We start from the raw sequence: 24,902 nt of genomic DNA on the forward strand, positions 1-24,902 counted from the left end.
ACATTTTTTTCTTCCAATGTGTTAAATTTAGCAAATAAACAGTAATTGTGCATTAAAATGTGCAGACGTGTGTTCTCTGTAGAGGATGTGTTAACTTATTTTTATCAGCCAAGCATGTAATTTGCATACGAGTATGGAAGTAAAGAACAGGAAGTGCAGAAATATAGCTCGGTAATACAGCTGAACACACAATGTTTTGTAAACTGACTCTGACCAAACAGGGATGATATACACACAAACAAAAGTATCACCATCTAGACACAGGTGCAGTCAATGAACAGCGTCAGTGGTCAGGGCACAGTCAGAGCAGGAAGATTTCAACTTGAGCATGTGAGTTTAGATTTCACTTAAAGTGCCCATAGTCCACAGTTTGCAATTTACAATTTTTGTTTTATTTTTCCACTTTTTTTTTAATTCGTTTTCTTATGTTTAGGTCATTGTAAATACCAAAAATGCTCTTTTTACATATTCATTTTCTGACTTTTCTTTAACCTATAGATCTAAACAGGCTGTTTTTGTTACTGTGTCCCTAAGACTGTTATATAATCACAACCAGAACAAAACTTAACTGTCTTAAAAAAGTAACTTTATAGCAGAAGCCAAGCCTTCTTAACATTTAAGGTAGCAAAAGATTTAATTTTAAGTCATGTTTGACTGTTTCTCTTGGTCTCTTTGTCATGAAATTTTGGCAGCTAGTAAAGCAGTACATGTTTGATGAAGAAACCAGTGCAAACATTTTTAACTGTATGCTGTATGGCTTTATCTTGTAACAAACCACAACAGTACTGCTGAATGAACTAGAACTTGCCTGCCAAAATGGTGACAGTGAAATTGCAGCTATGTATACAAGAAGTCAAGATTCATTCTAACTGACATGTAAAAAGCTCTATATTTTACAAATAAAGACTAAAATTCTCCAATGCTATATGGGCCCTTTAAAAACTCCCAGTTTGAAAGTTGCTGTGCAGGATATTAAGCATGGAACAGGACGAACACAAAAAAGCAGAATCCAGTAGCACCAAAAAGCGAATCGTTTATGTGAATTGCAGCATTTTTATCTGTTTACAAAAGAGAGAATAGATAGGCAGGGAGTGAGGCAGGTCTGGGAGGAGAGGGAAAAGCACACACCACACACCACAAAAGAGCCATAAAAAGGGATGGGGGAAAAAAAAATATCTAAGAAAAAGAGTGAAGCTGTATTTATGAGCATGTGAAAGGCATGTACGGGAAGAGCAGGCTTCATACACATGGAGTACAAAGCTTCCTTGCCCTTCTCTCCACGCCAGAGTGCCTAACTGGATTACTGCACAGCTGTGAACACAGTGATAGCGAGATCACTGTCAAGCCTGTGCTCCAAAGAAGTTATAAAAGAGTTCTGGGACACTCTGAAATAAAAACTAGAAACTGTAGCACTTCAGTTTAGAATAATCTGGAATTCCAGTTGCACTCTGGGTTTGTCATGTGTGGTTGGTGGAATTCTGTAGGCGTGGTATATAAACTCCTCTTGAGACAATCTAAATGACCCCTTGCACATCTGAAAAGTACCATTGAGGATAGGCCTGGGTGAATGAGTGATGTAATTGGATATCGGCGATGACTAACAGGGTGATAACTGGCCGGCTGGGATAGAGAACTGATGGAAGAAGACGTACTGAGGACTAATTCAGTGTTAAACAGCCTGCTAAATATTTATTCCCTTTGCTTTTAAAACAATAGACATTAATAAGCTGTGGTAGATTAAATTTCATGGTCACTGTTGCAGGGTTCCCAGGGTGTGGCTTACCATGTAAGTAAAATTCTCAGCATTTACTGTACGACCTAAATGCCCTGATGATTGTGGGTTGTTCCCCAAAACCTCAGTTTGAACAAGCATTAGCGACGAGCGACAGAGAGCTGAGTAGTTTGAATGATGGCTCCAAGGCATTATATTTAAGCTGAACCCAGTCATCCCGCTGTTTTCAGTGGGCACCAGACAAGGTCAAACGTGTCACTTCCTGATTGGCTTCTCATGCATTGGATAGCAAGAACGTGTGAGATGCAAATCTAAAGTGTGCCGTAAAATAAATTGTGTAAAATATATTGTAGAATAGAGGTAGAAACAACGGAGCAAGAGAAAGACAACATGAAAACAAAAAGCCTTAGATAAACATGTATTATGATACTGATCATCATAAAATAAAGAAATAAATAAACAATACTCCGTGCTCTGTATTATTGAGCAGCTTTTACTTCAAATATTACAGTGCAGTCTTGCGATTCGCAGTTTTATCACATCATTTTCTGTACTTTCATAAAAAAATGTTTATTTTGAAGTTGTAAAGTGATGGTCCAGCCTGTGGATGAAAAGACACAGTCCAGTCTCTCTAGAAGAGGACAGGACCATAGGTTGATCTAAAACGGCTCGGGTGTGACTTTATCTTTGGACTGAAATCAGTTACAAGATGTCTGCATATATATGTGTTGTATTTATGCAAGTAGTGGCTTTCTCACTGAGCCAATGTAGTTTTCGTTGTGAGGAGTCCTGTGACGCATCTGGTAAAGCGAAGTATTAGTAGCTCTAACAAAGCGAGTTCAGTTCCCATGTAGGCTTTATTAGATGTTTTCAAAAAGTAAAATGTTAATTTATTATTAAATGTATTATCAAATGAGGGGAAAGTAGCCCCTAATATGGCTCCTAATTCAACAGCTTTGACCAGCTCTAAAGTAAGGATTGTTAGATAATCGCTCTAGTAAGAGCTGTGATCTACTTAAATATTCACACATTTAACAAAAGTTGTGTAATAAAGAATAATAGGATGGATAAGCAAACTTCCAAACATTTTCCAAAGGAAGCCTTTTGGGCTTTAATTGTTCTAATATGGGCTGTGTAGCCCTGTAGTGAACAAGCTTTAAATGAAAAATCAAAGAAGTCAGCCTAGTAAAAAACAACTAGAATGAACTTACAATTAAAGTCATATTACTTAAGTAACAGTACCTTTTATATGGGAATGGAAAAGTATGTAGACTGTGGAAGCAGGTGAAACAATAGACTGGCTACAATGTTTTATTATTTGTAAATCATTCTTATTTTTAACATTGAGACAATATCAACAGAATACCACGGAAAGGGCTGTGTAGTTAGGGATATTTTGGGGTGCTTGTACATCACATCTTGCCTGTGTTCAAAGTAGCCTTCTATGTACTGCTTGCATACTTATTGTGCCCAAAAAGAGTAAGTAATATGTAGTTTGTGACCAAAATGAATTTCCTGAGTATGCAAAATATTTCCATACACGGCCAGAACAATGTCCATGATATACTGCATCCCAAAATGCCACGCAGCTATTTAAGGAGGACATAACCACTGACATAACCGCCTGGTTTGCTTCGAACAGTTAAATAGCCCTGGTTTCAGTCCTTTATGGATACATAAATGAAATTAATCGATTTGTCCTACTGCTGCTTTCTCTGCTGATGTTAAGGTGGGTTTGTCTATTTAATACATTTAATGTACAGCACAGATTACGTGGCAAAAACAGTATCTGAACAAAGTTGGTCTCATCCAGACAGTCCGCTCAGCATCGGATTTTCAGGTTCCCGTGTGGAATCACACTGCTTATTGTGGTCAAACTAGCTCATATTACCAACTATGAATGTAATATTAATTAAATGACTTGCAGATGGAGGAAAACAGGTATGTTTGGAAACCACACAGGTTTACTGGAGACAAACCCAAAGCTGACATTTTTAAAGTTTATTTGAGGCTTTGCAGATGAGTAGAAAACAAAATCCATTTGTCACGGTGTCTTTCAAAACTCAGCAGGCACGTCTCTTGACCAAAATTTATCCACACGTGTTGCTAAAGACCTGACCTGAAAAAGAGCTTAAAAGTGGCTCTCAGCGGTTGCTAAGCTGTGATTGGAGGGCTGAGGCAAATAGGGCAGGTTTGGAGATGGTCTGATTGGCTCAATCCTCGATGTTGGCAGTCTAATTGCACCCCTTGCCTGTAGTATGGCACACGGATCTCGTCATATACTGGATACTATACTGTATACTACTATAAAGAGTAGCATGCAGTGTACAGTATATACTAGTGCAGTGTGCAGTATGTAGTATAGTAGTGTGCCCTTGTTGCACACCCTTGTTTGTGTTGTCAACCTACCAAGAGCTTCTTAAAGTCACCTCTTCAACAATAACACCAGGATGACTTACCTGTTTCTTTTCTGTACTGAGAGAAGGAATGAAGGATCCTCTGTGTTACCTACTTAAGGCGTTTTCTATCTGCGGATGATCACTCTGTCTTTATTTGACTCCACAAGATTAGAAAAGTAGCCCTAATTAGAACTGGTGTCTAATTTTACTCCCAGACATTTTGTGATGCAATTTAGGGCTGACCTGAACAGCATTTTACAAGCTTTAAATACTTGTTGGTATTTCCTGACAAGTACCTGTATATTCGTTCTCCACCTTTAAAACAATAATATTCACATTTCATAACTTACCAGAATTGTAAGTCTGTTTGTTACTGTTGTAAAGATGTAATAGGCTGCAGCAGTGTATTAACATAACATATACCGATGATGGTGCAAATGACTTGAAATCTGCTGTGGTGTGAGGCATTTAAAGAGAATACCTTTAAAGGCCTGAGATCAGTGGTGCTCAGACATATTTGAAATTATTTAAACTTCTCATACTTCAATAATCTACCAGCCTCTTATTGCAAATTTTGCATGGAACGTTTTTCTTATTGTTGTACTTTTTTCCGCATTTTTACTCTCTTAATTTCATTGGACATGAGGAAAGACTGCTCCAACAGCAATACTAATGTAATGAATTAATACTTGAGTAATCAATTATTTAGGCCAACCCTACAACTGCATTATCATCAAGTGAGGCCATTGATTAGGTGGCTTATTTAAAGGAGCGAGGTGTGTCCACAGTTTGCGTTTTCCTCTGATTCTTTTCTTTCTTTTTAAAGTTGTAGTTTGAATTTTTGTGTAATTGATATTTAAGGAGAATTCCTCCAATTTTTAATTTTTTTTTAACATTTTCTCCATAATGCAATTGTTAAAATGTAAACAAAGTCATTCAGAGTGATTTGATATAAAATGTACATTGTGGGAACCCTCACTGAGTCAGAATTGTTTACAGTGATGGTGATGGGAACCAAACGTCCCCAGTGTTTTTAATGCCTCTAAAAGTTCCTTTACAGAAATGTATTTAATGGTTATGAATGCGCTGTCTGGTGCCTGAGGCATTGTTTTCTTGTAGTTTAGAATTTAAAAAAAATCCTCTTTAAGTAAAAATTCCTGAGTAATCTCCCAGCTTCCTCAGAGCTATTATTGATTGCAGGGCAGAGCACAGTTCCAGCTATTCTCATACCTAATGAGTCATTGTAAGACACGTTGTGGTGCTCAAAAAAGGGCATCACTGCCTCATGTTTAGTTTTCTGTCTAGCTGCAGTGATGCTTTGAGGTTGGTACATTCTGATGATGTGCTCACAAACTCATGACCATTATAAGATGAAAAAGCAAACACTGATGGACTGGAACTAGAAATAGCTCTCTGGATGGGAAAAGGCCAGCATTAGAAGTCAAATGTAAATATTGAGCAGAAATGAATCTAAAGTAAACTGGTGGTATAGTCATGAGATAGGAAGACAGACGTACAAGGACTGGGAACTGCAGATGACTAAATTGTGCATTGGTGGGAATAGGGCAGGGGGCTTAAAAAATAAGAAAAAATGACTGTATTGTTACAACAGAATCTTTTCTACTCTCTGAATTTTACCAGTGTGATACTGTAATCATTTTTCATGTTTTGTAATTGTACCCTTTAGAATAGCCCAAACAAATTTTAATATACTATATGGTTGTATGTGTGTGCATATATAGTGCTGTACAAAAGTCTTAGGCAACCAAGAATATATTTTACAACCATTGTAAAAAATGTATCTTGGCAGCAAGTGTTGATTTGCAGATGAAGACACTATATAATGTTAGAAATAATACAAATAAACATAAATGCAACAAAACTTGTGTTGGTCTCAGGACTCATCCTGTCTTAACATCCACATTTACAGTATGATTACAGTAAAGCTCTGTCTGTTTATTACTGGAGACTGATGAAATTGGTAAGTGCTGAGATAATCCCTCCTTAAACCCTTTCATTCTCTGGACTGTTGCACATCTTTAGAAAAATTCTAAAGAGATGACAAGAATATTTCATAATGGACTTCGCTCTTTTTTTTTTTTTCCTCTGGGGGTTTGCAGCCAGATCTTTTCAGAGTGTCAGGTTAGATTTGAGTAATTATCCTATAAAAGGCTCCTCACTGACTTGGTGAACATTCCATTCAGCTTTTTAGAAAGTGCTTTGGAGTTTTTATAATGAGAGCACTGCCTACACACAGCCTATTTTTAAGAACGTTTGGAGACATACTATGTGAGGAAAAAAAAGAAAGTGAGAAAAAAGGCTGTGTATGATTTTAAAAACAGAGCAGCTGAGCTATAACCAATACAAAAGCTTAAACAAAACTGCCTCATATAGAACCTATAATAGCGTGGCTTCAATTTCACCCCCCACAAAAGCTGAAATGTCAACATCAACATGTCACAAAAGCCTCTTTAAATATACATTAGTATGCAAAAGTTTGAACACCTCTGGTCTAATTACATGTTTTGTTGATGTTCTAAGTGAAATGTTAACGTGCTCTACAGAGAACACACTTTATGGCATTTTCTACAATTTCTGTTAATTTGCTGAGTTGAGCATATTGGAAGAAAATAAAACATGCAATATAAAATGAGCCAGAACTTTTTATGTTTTGTTTTTTCCCGATATGTTGACTTCTGCAAATAAAATGAATGAAATAAAATAATGTACAGGCGCCTTCTCTGTAGAGAATGTGTTAAGTTCACTTAAATCACCCAGACACATAATCTGACCTGGGACGCCCAAACTTTTCATACAACTGTATGTACAAAATGTACACAGATTCTGACAGAAACAATTAACAAAAAAAAAGTTCAAAATTTTTCATGTTTTATGATTTTTACGTAAGACGACAACATTTTTTCTGGTTTTTCTTTAGTGTTTTAGAATCCTTACACTCTCATCAGTTTGTATAGGGAGAGTGAAGAAAGGCTCTGGTCTCTCCTGCAGGTGGGATTCTGTGCGTGTGTTAATAATTCTCTTTGTCTTAATGAATCTGCAGCTTCCTCTAAAGCGGGGGGCGTTCGCTTTGCTGAGGAGAACACTGCCGCCGCCGCCGCTGCTGCCACCGCTCACTCTCATGTGCACTTCGACGAGAAACTGCACGACTCTGTTGTCATGGTGATTCCTGAGTCAGATGGGAACTTCCTAGTTAAGGTGAGTTTGGGTCACTTCATGCTGAAAGCTCCACTAGATGATTTCTCTGATTGTTAAGAGATCATTTTCTGTAGGCAAATGCAAACTGTGACTTATATTTAGACCTTTGTAGTCAATAAAAAGGGGTATTATGTGTGTGTTAAGTGGATCATTCCATAGAACTGTCAAAGCTGTAGACACATTTCAGACTTTTAACTGATTTGGACTTCAGACTAAAATTCTTTTGCTTTGAGTGAAACTATTCATTGATCATGTTCATTTTATGAAAACGAATGATCAAACGTTTCATTTTGTCATTAATGAAACAATCGTAATACTACTAAAACTTTTCCAAATGTTTTTTGGTAATGATAATTTTAGCTAGTTTTGAGCATAACTCAAAAATGCTAGCCAGTACATGACTAGCAAACACAGCCTTGAATGGTTAAAACACATGAAATCATAATATTTTTTTTTATCAAAACATGAAGTTTACATAACTGCAGAAAATGTGTTTTGGTGGTATATATTCCTAATGTTAAACACTGATTTTCAGACTTTGGGATTTACTTCATAACAATGGGATCTAACTGCTCACCATGTGGCCATGAGGGACAGGGATGCAGTCTCACTCCCTGCTCTAAAATGCAGGGGTGTGGTTAAAATAAGGCTCCACCTATGGACTAAAACACGTTTGTGTCTCGATAGTGACATGAAATCGTAGGACGGCATTTCTTGAATAATGTTTTTGTATTTAAAACATAAAATCATGATGAATCTAAATATTTCAACAAAGAAATCAAAGAGATCTTTAAAAAAATATATTTTCACAAATTTAGATTTAGTGGTTAGGGTTTAGAACACACACTCCACAATAGAAAGTATACTATAAATGTTAATTTTGTATATATTTAGCTTATTACTATCTCTGTTAATGCCTTGGGTTTGAATAGATCATAACATAATCCTTGGAAATATGTAAGTTCTAAATACCTGATGGTGTTTATTGTATTGTGGGACTACAGTTTAAGTGGTTGAATGGTCCATATATATCTTGTCTATGTGTTCAATTATAATGAAGACAGGTCCTGATTCTGGGGTTTAAGGTCCTTTTATAACAAAGATTTCCAGTACCAGTTATGGCACTCCATTTTCCCTCATCTAGCACACCTGATTCAACCCATGAACCAATTGACAAGCTTCTTGTGTGTCCTCATGGGTCAGCGTTGGAGTAGGGAAAACACAAAAATGTGTCTGGGATTGGGAACCCTAGCATGATACCATCCTGCTTACTTCACGTATATTTTGTGTATATTTCAAACCTGTGGTCCCCGACCCTCCTCCTGGAAATATTTCCAACTTATAATTGAGTTGCTGGTAGAGGCCCTCTGGAAAAACATGGAGATGCTGTGCAGGCTTGAAAGTGAACTCTGTAGGAAGCTAGATCTCCAGGAAATGAACTGGAGCCCTCTAATGTAAAGCATGTGTAAAGTGAGGGGAGAGGTCTCCGTTAGGATGGCAGTGGCCTCTTCAGAGAACCACCATTGTAATTGTGAGTGAGCATGAAAACAGTGTGAACTGTAAGCCACTGCTTGATCAGAGGCAAGAGCATGTTTTTATTATTCATCTTTGATTGGAAGTGCTGATCTAAGTCTATATCTTATTAGTTCATATAATTCCATTCAACATTATACGAAAAATAAGCATCATTAATCTGATAAATATGTGCCTTGATCTCAACCCAACTGAAGAAAACATGGGAGACTAGCAGAAGAATCCAAAGCATCCACTAAAGTCATGTTTCTAAATACCATCAACATCATCCAAAATGCTGGAATGACTTGAGGAATGGTGTCAGGAATGCTGTGGACTTTTTAGGGCTGGAATCAATGCCAAGAGAAATTCCATTATTCACTGTAGTGTTGATGGTAGGAAGCACTCTGTTGGCAGCTGCTCAAGAGTCTGCCTTGTTGTTGGGCTGAAAGTTGGCATGTCGGAGGGCAGTGGCATATGGTTTACATTATTTTCATACTCGGCTCATTGAACTCCTCCAATTAGCATTATGCAAGTGACATGAAACTAATTGTTGGTTACTAGATTCCACTGATTGTTGCTCATGTTAGCATGTTTTGGTCGAGCTGTTCATTTCAATCAGGAATAGCTGCAATCAGCGGGCCAGCTATTACTGCTCCAGTATTAAGAGTCTTACAAAAGGGGGCAGGTTTTAAATGGAGCACACCCTTAGTGGCGTATTGTAGCATCAAAAGTTTAACAAGTAGTCCTGAGACGTGTGTTCTCATAATGAGATTCCATGCGGCTTTGTGAGACAATGCCTGGAGTGGCAATTGCACTGTTTAAGTGGTTCCTAATAAGCCTTTAAAATACAGGGAGATTCACTTGAAAGAATATTCCCCCGAATATTCTGTAATAACTCTCGCTAGGAGGAAGCAGTCTGAACGAAACAACGTGCAATGTGCTCCTCAGTATATGGAGCTTTGAACAAGCTGGGATGCCCCTGCTTCGGAGCGATGAGGTATGCGCTGAACAGCCGTCGCGACGTTTAACCTCCGTTTGCAACTTCCGGGTGCAGACCCCTGTACCCCTTCATGTCTCTGGCAGAAAACGGAGATCACTTCCAGCATCACATGTAATGCAATTGATTACACATATGTCAAGGAATGTAGCATATTTTTTGATATAGTAGTCGCTATATGTAGGTTTTGAATGCAGCTGGTAGCATCACTGCCACATAATATGGTGAATTTCTGTGTGTTTTTAAAAAATCAGTTGACAAATATACAGTGCTGAAAATGGCTAATGCCAGTTTACTGCAGTGCAAGTTTAAGGCCAATAATTGAAACTCCCATTATAATGAAGATCATCTTATAAATGCACCTTTTCCCCTTTCAGATTAATGTAAATTAGGAGAGGAGTTGATGATCATTATGCTGTTTTGTGAATTATTATAATGGATTGGTTAAATTAAGCCCATTGGGACAGGCTGGTATGCAGCTCTGATCCAGGGAGGAGCACACACATACACACCACTACCTTTTTGAGACCAGAGGCTAGCTCACTGCCAGAGCAAAACCCCTCTTATCTCCTCTAAGCTCCTCCATTTGCTCTGAAGGCCAGGAGCAAGGTTGCCAGATCCTTTTCAGAGTCTAAACCCATTATCTCTGCAGACCCGTGTCTGTTTATTCAATGCCTCTTATTAACTCACTCTGCTACCTCAGGCCTGCACAATCTGACATCCAGGTGTCCATGCTGTGGTTAAGAGTAGCGCTGGATGCTGTATCAAAAATCTGGTGCAAGTGTTTTAATAAAGACTAGAGGAGAGTCTGAGTCAAGAAAGAGACCCTGACGCATCGAGTCCGAGACCGAAACCAGATTAAGATTTTTTAGCATTTAAAAATAAGAAGCAAAAAAGGAAAAAATGAAGTTAATGTGTAGTTCATCGTACTCATTACCACTCATTATACATGATCTATATTAAATATTACATTTTATAATGTATTCTGTAGAGTATAATATTAAATAATATGTAGCCTAAAATTAGGCAATTATATTGGCAGTATTGTAGTCCAACTTTGCATTTTAACCTCTGAAGACAAAGGTTGCTCTCACACAGAGGGATTGACCTTGGCTACTCTCGAGAACAATTTCTGAGCCCAGAAAGGGAGACAAGACCGAACTTATACGAATGAATAAAGTGTTTGAAAGTAGTTTGAATGTGAGAGTCTACTTTATATATGCACGTTAGATGATGTGCTTTAATTAAGAGCAGCTAATTTTAAAACTTAGTTTTACAAAAAACCACATTAAAGTTGACAAACACAGCCTTTATGATAACTGATGCTTGTCGAAATAGGCCTGTATAAGTGTTTACATAATTGTGTGTCAGTTGCCATGAAAGGCTTATGTAGGTACTAGCTTTATGAATGCTGCCAAAATACCTAAAGTTTTATTTATCCAGGTAAGTAACGCATTTGCTTATGTAAATAGTGTTACCTAGGAATTGAATTTACCTAGGTGTAAAATGTAAACAGTATTTGCCTCTAACAGTGTCAGATTTGTGCATGGTCTCTGTCTTTTTCTTTCCGTGATGTTCTTTCTTATATGGTGTTTGGCAACAACACGGCACACTCGCCAGTTTTTTAATGTGTTACTGAATGAGTGCTTTGTAGTTTTTTGGACACTGGGGAGTGAGAGTAGATGTCAGTCAAAGGCTGAGATGAACTCCACACACAGTCTGAAGTGTGTTTTGTTCAGAGAGAGTAAACATCTTTTGAGCATTAGAATTTGGGTTTCATTCCAATATCACACAGACTAGACTGTGTCCTCTCATGGAAACATCCCACTTGATATTACACTCACATACACACTGGTATTCTGTTGTTTCTTTGATTGTGGCTGCCTCATGGGTGACACACAAGCATACTCCCATTTACTCTGATCAGCTGCTTGACATAATGCCCAAAACTTGTGCCGACTGCACCCGCCTGTTGCTGTAGAGACTTTGGAATCGCTCTGGAATTTGTTTGTGCTCAATATCCAAATGAGTCATGACTCACAAACCCCACCCTCTTTCTCTTTTTACCCCTATAGATTCTTGGGCTGCATGGACAAAATACTAGTGTTGTGATTAAATTCTACATTACATCATTACTGTGGAGTAACATGCCTTGTAATATACAAAAAAAGGCATTCGTGAACCCTGATAACCATGTGCCATGGTTAAAGATTGGCTTGTGTGATTTTGAACAAAACAAGAGAGTCATCCAGACATGCAAACATTTCCGGAATTGGACAGGATGCTCTTAGCACACTATGGAACTTTCAATGTCACAGCAGTGGTCACCAACCCTCCTCCTGGAGATCTATTTTCCTGCCGAGTTGAGTTCCAGTTCTGCATCTTATGGTGTTTTTCCTTGGTACCATGGTCCTGTACTGTTACAGAACCATGGTCACGTATTTGTGGATGCAGCAACAAACTGTTTTCACAGAGAGTGGTTTTCTGAAGTGTTCCTGAGCCCATGCACTGATTTCCACTACAGAATCATGTCTGTTTTTAATGCAGTGCATAAAATTCAAAATAGGCATGTATTTTTTAAAACACGAAAGTTCTCCATTTCTACATTTAGTTTGTTGTTGTTGTTGTGCTATTTTCAATTAAATAAAGAGTTTAAATGATTAATAACCTAATGTTATAGTACTTTTTAGGACCTCTGTCACATCTGTGAAGGCACCATTAATGTTGACCGAGATATACAGGTTTTTACTACTCTGTAGTAAAAGTGTCTAAAACTGGCCTGTCTGTAGTCCAGACCTATCACCCAATGAAAACATTTGGCGCATTATGAATGAAAAATACGACAAAGGAGACCCTGAACTGCTGAGCAGCTGAAATCCTACATCAAGCAAGAATAGGAAAACATTTAACTTTCAAAACTACAGCAGTCAGTCTTCTCAGTTCGCAAACGCTTACAGAGTGCTGTTAAAAGAAGATGTGATGAAACACAGTGCTAAACAGGCCCCTGTCCCAACTTTTTTTCAATGTGTTGCGGTCATTAAATGCAAAATGGTTTCTAAAGGTTTCTTTTTCTTTTCTTGTTTTTTCCAATAAGTAAAATCCAGACAGCCTCTATATGCACACCCCCATACTGTCCATACTGAAATAAGCTACTTTTCTCTCCCCTGACATAATTTACTTAATGTCTTCACAAACATTTCTGAGTGTTTACATTGTGCTCCTTTTTAGCTGACATTTAATCAATGCATGCAACTTTTAGCAAGCAATTTATACTACATCATTTATCCCTGCCTCTGCCTGGTGCCAGGCCCAACAGATGTGGCTTCAGGCTCAGCAACTCTGTCTCCCCCTCCCCATACCCTTACCAATGAACCAGCCCTGCCTTCCCATTCCCACGCCCTTACCAATGAACCAGCCCTGTCTTCCCATCCCCACACCCCTGCCAATGAACCAGCCTTGCATCCCCATACCCACACCCTTACCAATGAACCAGCCCTGCCTCCCCATCCCCACACCCTTACCAATGAACCAGCCCTGCCTCCCCATCCCCACACCCTTACCAATGAACCAGCCCTGCCTCCCCATCCCCACACTCCTAAGATAATAAAGTTGGTGACTACTTTAGTTAGTGGCCACACACTGTGTTGGGCCCAATATGATATCTTTTCATGGTGCCCAAAATCCTAGTCGGTCCCCCTGCCAGAGTACCTGTGCTGTATTTATTATTATTCCTGTTGGGGTAATAAGTGCACCAATGCAAGATGTATTGGTAGAGTTAAAAATAGTGGTGACGGGGAGAATGATGGAAATGTTCTATTAAAAAACATGAATAGCCCAAAATATCGAGTAGACTTGTTATCCAAGTGAATGCTGCCAAGGTTCAAGGAAATTAGAAAGTGAAACGACACTGCAGATTAGTGTTTTGGCAACTTTCACATTCTAAACACACTGTGTGCATTGCCTTGTGTTACCATGGAGACTGAGTGGGCAGACCCTGCTACAGTGTGACTTTACATTGGCTGAACAGGCAGTAGGCTGAACTTGAGGTGCATTCATCAGACACTTTGTTTCATGCACACACTTTAGAAAAATGTGAGAGTAGTCACTGATATTTTTTTCAAAATCTGAGCCAGAAGCCTGTTGCGTCCCAGCCGGGTTCCGGCCCATTCTAATCCCGAGTGCAGACCATTGATTGGTCAAACATAGTCATCACCAAATCACCATGCGCTGTCAGTCAAGTCAGATGGCAGCCATTTCTAAAAATACTAGCAAACTAGCCAAAATTGCTGTCTGTGACTCTCTCATAAAACTAAATGCACAGTAAGGTCAATCAGAAATGTCCCCATTGTTGCTACTGTTTTTTGTGTTTATTGGTAAGTGTCATTGGCATCATGTGAACATCAGCCTCTAGAGAACCCCACCTAATTTCAGGGTTCTGTTTTGTGAGCTGGTGCTCGACGAAGGTTTGTATGTTTCTGGTTTAGGAATGTTGTACTGATAGGTGGAAAACGCCATACCGTACTGCCCCATCTTACCTAACACCAACTTATGAAGAAGCTTATTAGCTGGAGCCGGTGTGGCAGATTGTGCCTGGACTCCACAGGAAGGAAGATCTCTGAAAACAGGGTTGGAATCACTCTAGTTCAGATGTATTTGTACGTTGCAGACATATCTGTGATATTAGCACTTTGAAAGCTAATATCATGATAACAATTAGCAAATGACATATTGTGCAGCCCAGTGATATTCTTGTCATTACGGTACTTCGCAGAATAGAACCTTTTTCTGTGATAAATATCAAAAGGCCCACTATTTTTTTCAGAAACAGTTCCTGTTGTGCTCTCTGCAGGTGGGCTTCCTAAAAACTCAGCACAGGTATGAGATCATCTTTACACTGCCGGAGGTTCCAGCGCTCGGGAAGGATGTGTGTCCAGCTCCAGTGCCCAACCCTTACCTCCAGATAAAAGATATTACAGCGGCCCCTGACGGTACGTCCCTGCCTTCCTCTTGTTTTGTCACGGTGATCCAAGCCCAAGGGCTTCCATTCTTCTGGATACATAACCCTTTTCATTTAGTTCCTTTTCTAATGCATATAATTCAATTTCAGTGATGTGTTATAACTGTAACTGAGCAGAATTGTGTGAAATTGTCAGTGTGAATTTTGTCCCTAACGACGCAGGCCTTTGTGGTTTGGGTTAGAGAAACACAGGGCATTCTGTTATGTTATGAGCTTTAATTTCAGTTTAGCCCTTGAATAAATGATAGGATGTTCGTTGCATCTCAGTACTTGACCTTCACCTCAGTTAGACTGAGAGAACACCTCAAAGCAAGACTGCTGATCTTTGACAACGTCCCTTTAATTGTAAAAATCAGCTTTAGATCAGCACTCTTTAACATCTTTTTATACGTGTCATCTTTTTCTTGATGTACACTCAGGCACAATCTGACTGACTCATCTTTGTATCAAGGAATGGCTCATTTAGATATTGCTATCCAGTCCTATCCTATCCTTTTTTTTTATTTATTTTTTTTTACATTGTGAGTTCATGGCCCTGGTCATGTTAAGCATGATTTATCATCTGCTGTATCATAAAAAAATGCAAAATTGTTGTTTTTCCTGTAATTTTACATCAAAATAATGATTAAATCTGAAAAATGATATTAACCAATAATGTCTTTGTTTCACTTGGAAACATATCATGATGCACAAGGAAAATGCATTATGATTACTGATTCACAGTGACACACAGATTTTTTCCAAAATTCTGCATAATTCAATTGTTGAGATGTAAACAAAGTGATTCAGAGTGGTTTAATATGAAATAGTATGTTGTAGAGAGTTACCAACTCAGACTTCTGAGGTGGTGATAGGAACCAGGGTATGAGGATGACAACGCAGAGACATCTACTATCCAAAAGGACTAATGAACCTACACTTGTCTCAAATTTGTAAAATAGTGGTAAATCTGAAATATGTTTTCTTTTGAGACTGGTTTGACTTAGGACACTGTGCATGTACCTCTCTGCCATGAATGTTGTAGAATATTGTAGAACAGTGGTTCAGGTATTGGCCAGTGTATTTGTAACCATTTCATGTAATAGCTTTCTGTGAGGTAGCTTTTCAGAGTTGCTTCAAATGTCTGGTTCCCATCACCACCACTGTGAATAATTCTGATTTATTAAGTTTCTCTGGATTGGAGCGTTTCACATTAAACCACTCTGAATACAACTTAAGTTTATTTACATCCACCCACATTTAAGGTCAGAAATGTAATGAGGAACGCACTAGAACTTATCACAGAATGTGCTAATGAATGGCTTATACAATAGTGGGCCTGTACAGCACTCATATGCTCACCTGTTGAGCATGGAAGAATTTGTCATCAAGTAACGGGCAGAGCAGTGCTCACTTCAGGATCTATCAACAGCTCTCTCGGCTGGCTGACCTTCAGTTAATTCAAGCCAAGCGTTTCAAATGAGCAACAAAACAATAGCAAGTAGATGCACAAATGCTCTTCATTGCGGGCCATTAAATTCAATAAACCATTTATGGTGCATTTGCGAGGCTACTGTTTACTGTGGCTGAGGCTCAGAACGAGTTTTAGGGAACATTAGCAAGGGAGCTGGCAGGCTTCAGGCATTTTCCATTACACCGCTTCGTATGGCTGTGCGCGTGGGGCTCTGCGTGCGTGTGAATTTATTGTTTATAATGGTTGCAAGGGAGCAGCAGCCAGCTGAATTCATGAGTTTAACCCTGTGGGAGGTTTTTTTCCATGCAGGGTGATGTCTGACTGCTCGGTGACACCAACTGCCCTGAGGTTCATCTCTCACAGTGTGAAAAACATCTGAACAAATCGTAGGATGTGTTGTTATGAAATATCAGACAAGGAGCTTTTCATTGTGAAGACCATCTGGACAAACTCGAATGCATGTCGTTCCAAAGTATAACCAAAGGAGGTTGTTTTTATCTTGGCCAGTAGTTCCTAAATTCCCATTTCTAATACTAATGTCCAGCTGAAAATGTGAAAAAACTGATCTTACTCTGGGGTTTGGTACACATGGCCTTTTGCTGTGGGAGGGAAAAGAATGGAATGTAATATAATATAGACTAACATGATGCAGTGCAGTATACTGGGGGCTGGAGGTATACTGGAGGAGAGACAAACGTATTGTGAAATTTTGAGGACAATTGAATACAGAGGTTTAGATTTTTCCACATGGGATATATACCTACCCTCCCTGTCCTTTATCCCACCCAGCCCTCTTTGTATTCCCACTAATTCCTCTTTGTACTCTCAAATGTCACATACTGTACCTCTCACAGCCATATTTTCTCCCTCATGTCGTCCTCATGTTGCATTAACTCTCTCCCACCTCTCTCTGTAGGGGGGCTAAAGGTGACATGCGAGTACATGGCTCACCAGGAGGGGGTGCTCTGTGAAGAGATGCTGATAGTCAGCGAGAGCAAAGAGGATGTGTGCCTGAAGGTCAAAGTTCATGCCCGTGTTATGGGTAAGTTTGAGGTTTCTGTAGCACAGCCAGCCTCTCAGAAGGTAACTTTTGTCTGTTAATTACCAAGAATGTGTCCCCAGATAACATATTTGAGTTCCTGTCTCTCTGGGAGCTCAGAAGTATAAGTACAACAGCAACTTGAGGTCAGTTTGAAGAGTCAGTGACAACTTTGACACAGATGGACAAAAAGGTGACACAGCACAAGGTGCCAAATCTGGATGTGAACGCTCAGTTTAATGCAACCTCAAAAAAAAGTACCTAATTTTTAGTGCAACTTTGGGCAAATTTATTTACTATCCTGATTTTGTTTTCCTCATCTTCAGGGACAGGATAATTCTAGCTGTACTATGAAGTTACTTCAGAGTGTTCTATACTTATTGCAGCTTTTGTTTCTGTGATCTCCAGCAGAAATATGGAAAATGCGCAAGGAGTTCGGATGAAGATGTCAACTGTCAGAATTTATATAGTTGTTTTTTGCTCCCCCCTGTTGGCCAGCTTTTCAATTACATGTGGAAAATCTGGAATGAATAGTAATAATAATAAAAAATAATGATGATGATGATAATAATAATAATAATAATAATAATAATAATAATAATAATAATAACAGTTCATGGTGCATTGAAAGAACAGATAACATTTTAACAAGGCAATGGATAAAAATCAGTCATCAGCAGAACTAAAAACAGTGTATGTAGAGTAGCTCTTACTCTTACTCCAGTTAAAATGTTAATTTGACCTTTTGTTTATTTATTTACTCACTCACTTACTTACTTACTGTTTTGTACTGTTACTATTTGTAAAATGACACCAGTAACAGTAAAAATATATTTCCAAAAGCAACTTGAGTAGAATTACAGAAATGCCAGGTCAAAAAACTACTTAAATACTGAGTAACTTACAGAACTGAACTTATTGAACATTTATATGAATAGGAACCAAAGATTGTTAGACACTAGTCTTTCTTAATGCACTATTGGTACAAAATAAATAATAAAGCTTAAGCCTCAGTTATCATTTTAAAATGCTCAGTAAAGTACAAATCCAAGAACATTTACCTTGAAATGCTACTTACATTTTAGTACATGTGACTGAGTAAATGTAACTAGTTACTACTCATCTCTGCTTAAAAAAGGTTTAGCAAGATGGACAGTGTCATTAAAGAGAAAATACATCCGATTTTGAATTTGAATAGTGAAATCTAACTAAAAAGAATCATGTAGAACTGCTATTGAGAGCATGTGATAGATATTTAAATAAACTGAATTACAAAATGTGAATACATGAAATAGATGCTGCTTATGCATCTTTCTTCTATATGGATAAAAATCATCAGAAACTTTGTACCGTTTAAGTTTAATCACATGGCTTTGGACTGCAGACTTCCCCTGTGCTTCTTGAGTGTTGTTGAGAGTTGTCTGTGCTGATGCACTGCTGTTAATACAGATGCCCCACTGCTGATACTTGAAGTGCAGCCTGATCTGTCTTCATCCAACATTGTTGCTGTTGTAGTAAAACCTCCAAAAATGGTATTTTTTTACAGGAGCAGAGAAAATGTTTTATGACACTTTTATGAACATTAGTGTATCATGATTTTATTTCAAGTGTATTCTAATTTTGAGTCATTTTGGTTGAATATGACAGGTCATATTTTCTGAAATCCACCTTAAGGATGGATGATTGTTGAGAAGCATATAAACAAGACATTAATTTAATTTCTGGTTAAAACAGCCATTAAGTAATAGTTATTTATTTTTCATGAGATATTTCTGAAGATATTAGATTGCATTAGGAAGGTTAAGTTAAAGGAAAACTAGTTAAAAAAACAAGAGTTTTCAAAATTGGTAATGATTAAAAGATACAGAGAAAATGAGACTCCAGACAGCTGTGCAAAACCTGGTAGACCACCAAAACTGTCACCATCAGATAAACAGCACTTAAAGCTTTCATCTTTGAAAGAGAGGAGAAAATCAAGCTTGCTCTTGTTTTAGATCTGAAAAAATCCTCAGGTGTTTCTGTTCATCCTTCCACTGTGAGAAGAAGACTCAACACTATGACGTGTAGCTGTAAAGAAGCTGTTACTAAGAAAAGGAAATAGACAAAAAAAGGACATTTGTAGGTCCATTAAAGAAGCTGCTGGTGTTCTCAGAACAATTGACTGACCACCCCAGAGCCCAGACCTCAACATCTCTGAATGTGTTTGGGATTGTTTGGATCATTCATTCATTCATTTGTCATCATTAACCACTTAGTCCAGAAAGGGCTGCGGCATTGTTTGGATCATGAGAAGCAGAAAATGTAACTTCTAACACTCAACTTTAGAGGTGTGGAAAAATATCTCTGCAGATTTCTTTGGAAAACTGAGGGCGAGTCTCCTGAAAAGAGTGGAAGCTGTAATAAAGGCAAAGAGTGGACATGATATGAAAAATCTGATATATATATAGTTTTTTAGGCTTAATTTCCTGTTAAGTGTGTGTTTTCTGCTTTTTTCCTGACCGTTTCACTGGAAAATAAATACATGAAAGTACTTGTGCACATACATTCATAAGTGTAATATAAATGTTTAAACATTTTAAAACAAGACATTCTTTTTTTTGGTTACTTTGTCAGTGATGATGATAAACAGTCTCAGTTACTTTGGATTCTTCTGTGAATCCTCCCTGTTGTCTCCAGCTGGACTGACACTGCAGACCACAGTCTGAATGGGCAACAGCATGTGGTTTTCATTATTTTCATGTTCTGCAAAGAGATGAGTAACATCGCATATTTTGGGTATATAGGAGTCTTTGCAGGCCTGGAAGAGACTGTTCCTACCGCCAGGTCATAATGTTTTTAATATAGGAGTTCTATGTATGACACTAAGCAGAATGGTACAATAATCACTTCAGAGAAAACATCATTCTATCTTTCTTTTATTCAGGCGTTTCCATTGTTTTCTAAGTAATACACCAGTTTGACTGAACATTCTGAGAGGCCTCTCATGGGCTTAAGATCATATTTGAGAACTGCAGAGGAAACGTACACCTGAAGCAAAGCCCTAAGATGGTTTTATCACTACAGAATCAGCAATAACCTGCAATCTGTTTCTCTCTCTCTCAGACCGACACCATGGGACGCCGATGTTATTAGAGGGGGTGCGGTGCATTGGAGCTGAACTCGAGTATGACTCGGAGCAAAGTGATTGGCAAGGATTCGACTAAACGCATGAGCTAAACCTCTCAGACATTTATCAGTTCAGCATATCTGTAATAGGAGGTAGGAGGTGGGGCTCGAATAGTCCATATTCTGGAATCCGCCCAACAATCTAGAACCCAGTCAGGACCGTTTAGTGTCACTCTGCTTTCTCTTCATCTGTCCACATATTTTGGAAAACCTGCAGAAGGTTATGACAATAGTTATTGTTTTTTGATGACAATGGAATTAAAAGTGTGTGTTTTCAGTGTGCGTGTGCGAGGCAATAATCCAATTTTGTCCTCTTTTTAATTCCATAATATGGTTGAATACTTGTCTATTCTGAACCAAGCAAAGAACAAATGTACTGTTATTTGCTTGTATGCTTGTTACTAAGCTTTCAGTTTATGCTGCCTGGTTTTTCTTTTGTTCTTTTTTTTTTTTTGTTTCATGTTTTGTCATGCCCACCAGGGGGCGCCTGGACTTACTGTGAATTACCAAATTCCTCTTCAGTTCAGTAGGGGTCACTGTTGACCACAAATGTGGCTCAGCAGCTAAAGGAGCGTTGAAGACATCCATCACTTCAATCAGCAGTAGAGACACAACTGGTCTAATGGAAACTGTGAACAGGGATGTATTTCTTTTTTTGTTGAACCTTTCTGTTTTAACCTGTAAGATTACTTATGTGAGGCAAATTCTTCTGAAGAAAATTTTTAAGTGGAAAAACTGCTTCCAGTGTCAAGCACAGGTCAATTATCTTTGCTCACCAGAGCCGCTCCACGCCTTTTATTTTGAATAAGTAGAAAGATAGAAGATTATAGAAATTCCCTATTAAACTTCATCTGGTGCACTTCAAGGGCTGTCCTTACTCTCTTAAATAATTCACGTATTCATTTTTGTATCTTGATTTGGTGGCTTATGTTAATTTGAATATGTCTAAGTGCCTAAGCCATTCGTCCACTCCTCTCTACCCCTTTGTGCCCCAGACTCCAGCATCTGTCTGTCACCAGTTAATGCAGAATGTCTGAAGCCTTACTGAAGCCTAGTAATGTAAACGCAGTGTGTCTGTTTTAATGCTTGAGCTTCTTGACTGTGAACGTGAATCGCTCATGTGAGTTGATTCCTCATAGTGAGACACTCTACAGTGTTTGTGATCTGAGGCCTTTGTGGGTGTTAATTTTGTTGGAATGAACTGGCTGTGCGAACAAATAGATTTGATTTGCTGGGCACAAATTTTCTGCCTGGGTCTGTCGTGAATACGTTTGCTTGTCCTTGAGTGTTGTCTACAGGCCTTTTCTAAATCAAATAAAGAAGACTGTTGACTGTACATGCCTCAGTCCTTGAATGACAATTTTCTGTGCAGTACACTCTGTCCATTTCCCTGGACCATCCAAGCATTCAACTAGGGGACATCTACTTGAATCTAAAAGAATAGAAGAAGATCAGCACATTGGGCTGAAGTACAGAACTCAACTCAAGCTAAGGTTAATAAAAATACTGATGTTTTTCTTTTTAATTTTTTTTTTTTCACGATGCATTCCACATACTTATTCTGCATAATTCAATTGTCCAAGTAGTTTGATGTGAAATGGTTCATTGTAGAGACTGTGGATACTTTACAGTGGTAGTGATGGGAACCAGGGGTCATGATGTCTATGATACATACAGCCACTTTATTCACTAACCGAAATGACCTTTTGAGGCGATCGTGGTGATGATGATGATGGTGATGATGATGATGGTAAAATTGTGGTAAATCTGGAAAAAATAAGCTTCCTCTGGGATCCATTTTCAGCTCAGCCTGCAGTGTTCCTCTCTGCCATGAAATGATTAAAAATATATATGTTTTAGGCTAAAACCTTTTAGCACAAAACTATCATAAAACATTGTCTCAGGCATCAGGCAGCGTATTCATAACCATTTCATTTAATTTCATATCAATAGCTTTCTGTGAGGTAGCTATAAGAGGCATTAAGCTCTTCAGACATCTGGTTCCTATCACCGCCAGTGGAAACAATTCTGACTCAGTAGGTCAAACCACTCTCAATCACTGTTTACATCCTAATGATTTATTTATACAGAAAAATTGGTGGAATCTGCCTTTTGAAGTGCATGTATTCCAATGGTTTTCAACATTGCATGGGTTGTGTGGAAAATCAATACATGTGTAAAGAAATATTACTAAAGTTACGAGTGTCACTGTAATATCCAGTGTGTTTTGTTTATTTCCAATTAGTAAAGCAATTGTTTTTAAAGGTTTACTTATTAAATGCTTGTATCCAGTGAGACAGGAGGTTGTAATGTCTGAAGTAAAATGATATTTGGCCTTTTCCTTCTTCCTGTGGCCCATGGACAGATGGCAGGTAAGCTCACATAGTGCTTCCTGATCTGTCTTAAAACTTCTACAGTGAGAATGGACAGAAAGATGCTGCTGTTTGAAACAGTAACAGTAAAAAGGTGAACAGTAAACTGGAGGTGAGCTCATAGTGTTTACATGTCTGCCGGTTTTGAGTGTATATAATGTATATATGCTGTGAATTGTGAATATTATGAAGACAAGTGAATCATTTCTGGTTCTCCTGGAATGAGAGCACAGAATAGTGAAAATGTTCCCTCAATGATTTTAAATTTGTGAACGAATGTAAATGGATGATCTGCCCATTACATTGAAATTGCACATTTGAAATAGACAAACTTGGAAAACTAAGCATGTATGTGCCTCCCAAAGTGGTTCATTTTGTATGCATTTCTCTGAAACTCAACAAACTTCTCAAACAAGGCTTGGCAGTGCAGTTCCCATTTATAGTCTATAGGAAGTCCTTTTGTTTTCGTCTAAAGGGAAGCCCAGCACTTGTGTCCTTTGCAGTTTGTAATTAGCAGGTGGACTGAAGACGAGGAAGGGAAAAAAAAAAAAACACATTTAAGCCTGACTCCAGTGTTCGCCCCCATCAGTTATATCAGTTGTACAGTGTCTGGGTCTCTGTGTTCTGGGACCCAGTGCCCCTCTGTTTGGGTGACATCTGGCTGCAGCCCTCTGGATCTGGTCCTTAAGCCACTTGGCATTATGGGAAAATGTCTGATACCCAGATAGACCAATGGTGAGTTGAGTCTATGAAAGAAAGTACTGTTTAATGCAAAGGAGGGGGCTTCCTTATGTCGCACTGGGGGCTTATTTGGTGCATGTATTATATGCGGGTATTGAAAAATGAGGTGAACCCTAAGGACTTTCTGCTATTTAGTAATAGCAGCCAGTCTAGTGGAGCTGTTTTACTGTGTGAAAGGTTTCTAAACGATGCAGCCATCAGAATATAACCTGGCTTCCAGTCAGACGGGATGTTTTTCTTTTCAATGTAAACGATTTAAAGTCAACTAGAATTTCTAAATAATATTACAGTTTAAGTTTTTGTTGTTCACACTAATAGACTAGTTGTGTTTATTACTGCTGTAATTACCGCACAGCTCAATTAGTTCGAGTAGAAGATAAAGGGCATACAGTAGTCTAATCTCACAGGAAGGTAAGACCATTTTTATACATTCCTTTCGTCATTCGTATCCTCTTATATTTACTCTTCTCCAGTGAGCCATGTAGATCATAGTCAAGCCAGATAATTTTATGTTATGGCCAGATTTATCCTCATATAACCATGGAGAGCTGCTGCTGGTCCGAGCTTCTCCGTCCACGATATGTTAAGAATTTCTCCAGCTGTCCAGCGCAGCTCATTATAGCTCTGATATTTATTCAGGGCTTCTGTCTTCTCCTCTTATAGCTCACAGACTCTTAGTTCCGACTGTTGAATATACGCAGTCTCTGTTTACTCGAACCTGCCGGCTATTATTCTGAGAGTTTGAAACCAAAGTCAAATGTAGCTCCACAACTCTTTATACTGTATACGATTTACACTAAAACTATAAGCAGGTTTAAGATTTCTGGAATGCTGTATAATGCCTATGATATTATTATTTAATAACGTAGTACTATAGTACTGTAATACTAAATCACAGGTTTCTGTAATCGTCTCTATTTTCACCTCCTAGCATCTCTGCATTTTCTTATCATAACGTATCCTGTAGTGAACTATAGTAACTGTCTGAAATTACTGTAAGATTCTTAAAGGAATCCTGTAGAAATTCCTGTGTCTTTTTCCTGAGGGTGGGCTCCGCTTATCTCCAGGGGGATAAACCGCATTGCTCCGCTTCCGAAACGTCCAGCTGAGACGGAATCAGCAACATTTAAAAACAAAATAAGAAATGAAACTGTTCCTCATTCAGAACAGTAGGAGCGGTGAAGAGACCTCCAGCCAGCTGTACAGTGGGACGCATTTTCAAATAACTGTCCTCAGCTGTTTTCCTTGTGAGAAAA

At 38.4% G+C, this 24,902-nt stretch overlaps 1 protein-coding gene across 2 annotated transcripts in view; it reads left to right on the top strand.

Moving 5' to 3' along the window:
- Window positions 1-21,869, top strand: part of cunh20orf27 (chromosome unknown C20orf27 homolog) — a 36,638-nt gene extending 14,769 nt beyond the window's left edge. For both annotated transcript variants that reach the window (XM_036596211.1, XM_036596210.1), the window contains 4 exons: window positions 7,193-7,347; window positions 14,709-14,847; window positions 17,246-17,371; window positions 20,471-21,869. In XM_036596211.1, the coding sequence (XP_036452104.1) occupies window positions 7,193-7,347; window positions 14,709-14,847; window positions 17,246-17,371; window positions 20,471-20,571 (521 nt within the window). In that variant the 3' untranslated portion in view covers window positions 20,572-21,869. The remainder of the gene's footprint in view (window positions 1-7,192; window positions 7,348-14,708; window positions 14,848-17,245; window positions 17,372-20,470) is intronic.
- Window positions 21,870-24,902: the final 3,033 nt, after the last annotated feature.

This window comes from Colossoma macropomum, unplaced genomic scaffold (genome assembly GCF_904425465.1).
Source record: "Colossoma macropomum unplaced genomic scaffold, Colossoma_macropomum, whole genome shotgun sequence".
Taxonomy (NCBI): Eukaryota; Metazoa; Chordata; class Actinopteri; order Characiformes; family Serrasalmidae; genus Colossoma; species Colossoma macropomum.